Below are 8,395 nucleotides of genomic sequence, written 5' to 3' on the forward strand. Positions count from 1 at the left end.
CAGTACCAGGAGGATGGACAGCAGAATGTCTATGATAACTAGGACTACCTCCCAACGTCAAGCGTTGCCTGTGGAACAGATGGACCGCTACTACGTTTCTTTCGCTATGTGTTTTGTATCTGATCTTTAGATCAACTGTTGTTTTAAGATTGGATCATGAGATCCCATGTTATAAGACGATTATGGTTTGTAATGAATAATGTTCTGTGATATCAACTATTATGTCTCGCAAAACTAATATTCGTGGGATTGCGATGTATGGTATAATAGGCGTATGAAATTAAAAATCCGGGTGTTGACAGCCTATCTATGGCTCCTCTCTAGAAGAAACATTAAAAAGACTATAATGAGCTTCACTAATTGTGACAACCACACAAACACTTGCTCCCTTGAATTACTCCATTTCATCTCATATTACTTTACTGCACTTTACTATCGTTTCATTAGTTTTACTTCTTGCATTTTAATTTAAGTACATATAGTTTATAAAAGAAACTTCTTCACGCGCACACACCACATCTCCTAGCTTTGCATAGAAGGACATATAAGTGAGTTACAGGGCTTTAAAGAATAGATAGTTACCTTCAGCTTCTCGTGAGTTCGATACTCAAATACTTATCGAATTGTACTACGGTGATCCCCTGCACTTGAGGATTATCAATTGACTATGGCTATTGGGGGAATAAGAGAGGAAGAACAAGGGAGAAAATCCATAAAATACTTCAAGATCTAGATCTACAAAGATTTCCTCAAAAGAAGGGGATTTTGATTGGTAAGATTGTAGATCTAGATTTTCTCTCTCTTTTTTCTTTTAAAAGATTCAAGAAACATAGTGAGGTTGAGGAGAATAGGAAACCACGAGGTCAAGAATGAAGGAGAAAAACGTGCTCAAGAACTTTCTAGGACACGAGGTAGGACACACCGGAAATAGGACACGAGACCAGAGACAAATAGAATTGAATCGAGTGGATGAAATGAGCTATTCCTCCCTTCCAATGAATCAACACTTGATTACATTTGCACATGGTCCTTGCAATTCCAAACGAATCGAATCAAATCGAACAACCGTACGCAAAACAACTCCTCCCCAATCCCCACTACTCCCCGTTGGGGGAGCCCCTAAATTATTTCTTAACCAATTCCCACGACCCATATTTTTTTCCATCGAATTCTATCATCCCTACCAAATGAAATCGCATTTTGGATCAAACCCGTAGGTTCATGGTGTGCTTGAGGTCGCCGACGTGCAGCGTGTGGCCGCCGAGGGCCACCTTGCGCCGGCCCAGCTCGTCCACCACGCTGAGGTCCCTGCACACGTCCACCCTGAATGCCACCGTGCCAGCCTCCCCGGGTGCGAGCGACACCTTCTCGAACCCGAGCAGGTGCTTCGTCGGCGCGCCGTGCACCGATGGCGGCGACGAGAACAGGAGCACCGAGTGCGCGCCGGCCACCGCGCCCGCGTTCTCCACCCGGAGGTGCACGTCGTACGCCAGGCCCTCGCAGTGGTCGCCCGCGGCCTCCACCGACGCGCACTCCTCCGCACGGCACGGATGGTCCTCGGCGAGCCGCACAGGCACCTCCGATGGCGGTGCGGACATGAGGCTGTGCGACATCGTGGTGTAGCTCAGCCCGTCCCCGAACGCGAACACCGTCTCCCCCGTGTAGAACCGGTACGTCCGGCCCGGGTACCCCGTCGACGTGTCCGGCCGCATCCGCATGTCCGTCATCTCCACCGTGTCGGCGTAGGACGCCGGGTACCACGTCACCGGCAACCTCCCGCCTGTATCCATGACAAAACATAGTGGGCGCTCGCTTGTCAGATGGTGCTCGACATAATGTGGTGACAAGTAATTGAGTGATGAAATGCAGCTTACTTGGGTTGTAGTGTCCGAAGACGATGTCGGCGAGGGCGGCGCCACCGGCTTCGCCGGGGTAGCCGACCCAAAGAATGGCGGAGATCTTGTCGCTAGCCTTGGCGAAGGAGATGTCGAACGGCCCACCGGACATGACGACGAGGATGACAGGGCCACTGGAGGCGTTCGCGACCGCGGAGATGAGCTGCGTCTGCTGCCCTGGCAACAGGAGGCTCGTCCTGTCCAGGCTCTCGCGCTCAATGGACTGGTCAGCGCCAACAACGAGCACCGTCACGTCGGCGCTGGCTGCGGCCGCCACAGCGGTGCTGAGCTGGAGGCTGTTCCCGCTGCACCCGACGTTGCTGCACCCCGGCTGGTAAACAGTGTCCACGTTGGCGCCCAGGCCCTGGAGCGGCGTCGTGTACTTGCACGGCGTGCCTGATGGGCAATGTCAGCATACAAACACTTATTCCACAACTTCTCTGCTTAACTGACAAATCAAAGTTCATGGCCAGCAATGAGAAGCTTGACTGATACCTTCGTAGTTGCCGATCATGGTGAAGCTGGCATTGGCGTTGGGCCCAATGACGGCCATGGACTTGATGGACTTGGCAGTGAGTGGGAGGGCGCCGCTGTTCTTGAGCAGCACGATGCCCTGGCGCGCTGTCTCGCGGGCCAGCTCCTGGTTGGAGGACGTGCACACGTCACTGGGGCCGAGGCTGCCGAAGGCGAGCTTCCTCGGGTCACCGTCGAAGAAGCCCAGCCGCATCAGCATGATGAAGTTGTTGGTGATCGCCCGGTCGACGTCCTCCTCCGACACCAAGCCGGCCTTCACCGCCGCCACCGTGTGCTCCGCCAGGAAGGTGCCGCAGTTCAAATCCAGCCCTGCCATAGCGCAATTCAGCAATGTCAGGTGTGAATGCGTCTGAACAAATAATTTTGTGCAACAGAAAAGTTCTGAAATTCTATGATAGTGTCAACTGATCTGCTTCCCAACAATGTCTTGCTTTTTTTTCTTTCTTTATTTCTGCTTCACCAACAATTGTCAAAAGTAATATGAATTTGACAGTCAATACAAGACAGTACTGATATTATGGCATGCACACTTGAACAAGATTTAATTGCATGGACCATGGATGTCTTGAACACCTAACAGACAATGTAGATGTGCTATGAAAGTAGCTGATAATTGCGTGGGCACACCGACGCTAACCGGGGATGCTTTTGTCAGGTCAGATTGCGGGTTGTCAAGGTCCCCAAAGCTTAAAAGGATGTCCCCAATACCCCATCAATTACACCGGACGCCCTAACAACTTGATGGCTACAACTAGCCAAGCTAATCTTGGCCTCAACTAATTTCCCATAGCTTCTAGCTGTTACGCTCAAAAATCATCAACCATCACCTGACGGTTTGTCGAAGATTAAAGAAGAAACTGAACAGTCTGATCGAGCCATCAAATGCAGCAACTGCACACTGTCTATCTGTACTTCATTCGGGATGCATATACAGCTCAGAAGTTTTTTTAGTGTAACAGATGAACGAACCTGATTTGATGGTGATGGCGGCTGCTTCCTCCGGCGTCTTGGTGTAGTGCTGCTTATTGTAGAGCACGTCGACGGAGTCACAGTCCGAAGAGATGTATCTGCAGTCCGAACCAAACGAGGACATCATCAGAATTTCAAAATGTGCGTCATTCTCTGAACTAGCTAGTACTAAACAGTTTACACAATCCAAGCAAGGGTGCAGAAGCTAGGGCAAGAGGAGAGACCCATTGAGGTTCCAGTCCCCTCTGATGACACCGGAGAGGAGGTCCTTGTCGGCGCAGGTGGGCTTCCCATTCACCTTGTTGTAGGAGCACATGACGCTGGCCACATTGCCGTCCACCACGCAGCTCTTGAAGGGCGGTTGGAACGTGTCGTCAAGGTCCTGCTGCGACACCTGAATTCACACGGTAACAAGGTGTTACAGGTCTGCTTTTTCTGCTAATTGTTTCTTTTTTCTTATTGTAAAGGTTTTTTGTTCGCTGAGGTATGTATATTCAGAAACTTGGCATGTTGCTTCTCCCACAATAATGTTGGAGTGACATACACTAGTGACAATCTTTTGAGTGCTGGTTGCTGGAGCATGCCCAGATGCACGATGTCGAATACGACACCAATGATTAGGCGTACTAAAGGTTTTAGCGTTTTTATAATCTTATCTGCTTAGTGTTCATCAGTCACGCACACTGAAACAAAATGCCGCTCTCCTGTATCTGTCCAAACATGGACACCGCACTACCCTTGATGCATAGGACTCCAAATGTTTATACAATGGGAGGTGAATTGGCAGGATTGTTTATACAACTCCAAATGTGTTTTAGGCAATGGGCATGACTGGGAGCTGCAACCAGCGGAATCTGAGGCGATTAATTAACAGTACTCTGCCTCTTTGTATCCATCTACACGTGTCCACACATTCCCTAATCATTAGCTAAGTACTCTAGGGTATCACTAACTTGGAAATTTCATGTCTAAATTAAGTTTGCAGTGGAGTGGACGAGGGTGCAAAGTGCAAACTGAAACTAGGAGTAGAAACCTGCAAGTTACTGTCGCACCAAGAAGTAGCAGCATAGTTTTACTTCCACGGAACCAAGCAGGAGAAATCGGCAATGCTGTTGTCGGTGTCGTGCGGCGTCGCAAGAAACGGATCTACTAATTCAGAACGCACGCCACCGAGTGCTTGACATTGATTCGAGCTAGCTATCTATCTGTCTATATAAAAAATGGTGATGGATCGATTAAATTAGTCGAAAGGGAAAGGCTAGTTGCTGCCACATGGGTGAATCAAAACTGCTTATCTTGGACGCGATTCCGTCAGTACTTGTGCAGTGCTACAGCTTGCAAGCTGGGGCAAGCTAGCACACTCAATTACTCTCACATACTCCACCAGGCATCAGCTACGAGCATGTCCGGCAGAGACGCAGAGTCCATTGAATATGTGCAGAGACGCAAGCAAGAAAGTAAAAGAGCACAACGCATTCAAGCTCAAGCCACGAGCACCACCTCACCTCTCACATCGCCATCAAGCAAATCATGACAGCCTACCAATGGAAAAATAACGTACTAGCAAGCTACACTTAGCAGAAGAAGAAGTGAGCAACACTAGTGCGAGTTAGTTATAGTGTACCTTGGCGTCGAATGTGTATCGCTCGACGCCCTTCCAGTTGTCGACGTCGTAGGCGGTGTAGTGCTTGCAGCAGGCGGCGACCTTGAGCGCGCCGTCGGTGGCGTTTCCGGCGCCGGCGTCCTGGAGCCCTGTGACGTAGCCGACGGCGTACCTGCTGGCCAGCAGCGGGTCCTCGCCGGGGGTCTCCTGCCCGCGGCCCCACCGTGGGTCCCGGAAAATGTTGATGTTGGGGCTCCAGAACGTGAGGCCCGCCAGGCCCACGTTGTGCATCGCGCGCGCCTCGTTCGACACCACCTGTTGCACCATCACACATGAAACAAAAGCTTCAGAATTTCGTTTTATCAGATCAAATTTGAATGTTAGGTTGTCTGTGTGACACACGCAAGATGTGCACTGCATCATCACAGTACTGTGAAGTGGTAGTAGCTGTGCATTAGTCAATCAGTATGGTAGGTGCAACTGATCGAAGAAACAAGATGGCCGACAGACAGGAGTCCGTGAAGTGGTCAGTGCCTGCTGGACTCTTGCGACTTATGAGAACCTTAATATGGTAGGTAGGCACTATGCAGGCTGTTCGATTCCAGTCTAATTCTCCAAGGAAATCCAGTGACTAGTCCCACATCTAGCTTAGCTTAGGTTATTCAACTTGTCAATTTTCCAAATGCAATCAAATTCCTAGCCATTAGTCCATTATGAGGACCTTAACACGGCCGGTCACGCACACAGGTCGTTCAAATCTGTGATTAGTCAATTTTAGCTTAGCCTCCTTAGCCAGCCTCTTAATCTGTTTCCTAAATTTCTAGAAGCAGAAGCAGCATCGTCTGCTACAAGTAGTTGGAACGCCGCTTTTTCCAAACTGGACGAGGACAAGAGCTAGACGATGATCGAGGGACAGGTGGAGTCGACGACGATTCGCACTTTGGCAAAAGTGGCACGGAGCCGGGCATGGACCTGAGATACCGGTACTATCAAATTTTGATCATGGATCAGCTTTTGGGCACCCGTTTCTGAATCAATTCCCATGGGACAACGACGCCTCAACAACGGACGATGGGGAGAAGAAAAAAGAGTATAGATGCTTTGTTCCTGACAGGCGAGGTGCTCACTGTTAGCTAGGATCCAACCAATGCAGTCCACGGTGAGACATGATCAGTGTATCGTCTCGGGTTCAGGAAATAATCAGTGTCCATGTTCATGCACTGTGCGTACACATGTGGTGGGGAAGACTGTTGTGCGGGCGAAGTGATGCCTGGACTAATCAGGTATTCCAATGTGGTCCTCCGTGTTACCTCGGATTTGGTAAGATGTGAGTGTTTTACTGAATATCACATGTGTAAAGCACCGGAATGATAAATTCTAGCTTGGGGCCATGGCGGCAGCCTGCCGCCGGTGGAACACCCACTTGCGGCTGCGGCGCTGCTTGCTACGTACAAATTCCCGTGACACATTATCACGTCGTAGTTGGTGAACCGCCGCGCGCAGGGGTGGAAACCTTGCACGGTTGCCATTTTTAACACTTGGGAGTTACCCTGCTGTCCATGATCTAGTACTGCAATTGCTCTTGATGGAGCTGGGGCAATGCAGCATGCTGATTTTGTTCAGACCGCACAGCTGCTGGACAAAGGATGTCCACCCCTTTCTAAACTTTGACATGTTTTGGACGGTCAGAATCTTCTGATTTCTCATTAGTGTTCTTTCAAATTTAGTGGTTGAGAGCTGGGAGGGGAACGCCGGAGTACACCTCGGATTTGCATCTGTTCTTTCTAGATGGGTCAAATTTGTGTACTCCTTTTTGTTGAATACTTCTTAAACGGTTGTGTGCATCTTAGCTATGTAAAGGCTGAGTGTAATATTTGAAACTTTGAGTTATAAAGCGTCTTTTATCGAAAAAGATGGGTGAAATAATGGTTGCCGTGCAAGTACTACTTCATTCTTTCAACAAAGGATATCTTAAATTTATCTGAATTTAGATGTAAAGACATTTTTGGTAGATAAATCAGCGGGTGTTCTCGGCATGTCGGCATTGATTAAGAGTAACAAAATTGTGCAAATTTCACTATGAGAGAAAAAAAGAAGTGTACTATAGTACTATAACATGAGTATCTCCATGGCAACGAAGAAGCAAAAACGCATGCATACTCATGCAAGTATTGTTCTAGCCTAGCTAGATTAAGAACAAAAAAAAAGATAGAAAATGCATGCTACGGCGCCGGCGCTTCTTTTAACACGGCGCGCGGTAGGTTAGCATTAACAGCAGCGTTTAACCGCATGCCGCGCGTCGCCAATGGCAAGCCGCCGCCGGAAAGTAATCCAGAGACCATGTCGCGAATCCAATGCACTGTGCTGCTGCACTAGGCGCTTTAGCGGCTTTTCACCGCATCGCACGGACGAACAGGGGAGGAGCAAAAGCAAAGCACAACATTCTCTGCCGAGACTTTGCACTTGCACGGATCGAATCGAATCTCCATTCCCCAATCCACCAAGAACTCGCACTCACCGTGAGAAAGCTCAGCGAGGGAAGGAATCAATCACAATGCGGCGGCAATGGAGATCGAAATGAATAAACAGAGTAGGGGGGATGGCAGGCAGGCTGACTGACCTCGCCGATGGCGCGGAAGAGGGATGCGTTGAAGGAGGCGGCGGTGAGGATGGGCTGCGGGAAGCTGGTGGCGCCGGGGACGAGCGGCGAGAAGTGGGTGCCGGGGCCGACGTAGGAGACCCCGTGCAGCGCCTCGGACCACCACTCGTACTCCGGGATGCCCAGCCGCGGCAGCGCCGCCTGCTTGTCCACCAGGAACCCCACCTTCTCCGGCAGCGTCAGCCGCGAGGTCAGGTCCTTGGCCCGCGCCGACGCCGACGCCTTGCGGTTGCAGAACCCGTAAGACGCCAGGGTCGCGTTCGACGCGTCGCACGCGAACACCGGCGTCTGGGCGAGTGCATTGCCGCTGCAGAAGGCGAGGACGAGCAGCGCGGTGGCCAGGAACGGAGGCGCCGCCATGGCCATTGCTTGGTGCTGCTCGCAGTCCTCTGCCTACGAAGTACTGATGGCAGCGCAGGGTAGGACTGGTGATATATAGAGTGGTGGTTGCGAGAGAGAGCGCGGCCCGTGACGGGGACGGCGGTGTGACGACGAGGGCTCTGTTTTCGCCGTCCCTTGGCCTCAATCAACTGTGTTTGCACTTTGTACTCTACCGTGTCCGTGATACTACCATTCTTGGAGCCATCCCCTTCGACACACAAATCACTTCTCCCCCTGCCCTACGTACGTACGACTGAGTCGGTGCCGTCGAGTTGTGCACACAAATGTTCTGACCTGTGTGTGTGCCAGCCAAACCCAAGAAAACCCGTCCCTGCGTGCCAAAATTGACGATGA

General features: G+C 50.5%; 1 protein-coding gene across 1 annotated transcript; it reads right to left on the minus strand.

The window, feature by feature from the left end:
* Positions 1-953: 953 nt before the first annotated feature.
* LOC127336959 (beta-D-xylosidase 4) lies at positions 954-8,156 on the minus strand. The gene is made up of 7 exons (XM_051363825.2): positions 7,622-8,156; positions 5,023-5,316; positions 3,623-3,792; positions 3,399-3,496; positions 2,391-2,738; positions 1,875-2,291; positions 954-1,780 (listed from the first exon to the last, which is right to left on the minus strand). Exons 1-7 carry the CDS (start codon positions 8,024-8,026, stop codon positions 1,206-1,208), a joined length of 2,307 nt encoding a protein of 768 aa, XP_051219785.1. The 5' UTR covers positions 8,027-8,156; the 3' UTR covers positions 954-1,205.
* Between the last annotated feature and the right edge of the window lie 239 nt (positions 8,157-8,395).

The sequence above is a fragment of the Lolium perenne genome, chromosome 2 (genome assembly GCF_019359855.2).
Source record: "Lolium perenne isolate Kyuss_39 chromosome 2, Kyuss_2.0, whole genome shotgun sequence".
Classification (NCBI taxonomy): Eukaryota; Viridiplantae; Streptophyta; class Magnoliopsida; order Poales; family Poaceae; genus Lolium; species Lolium perenne.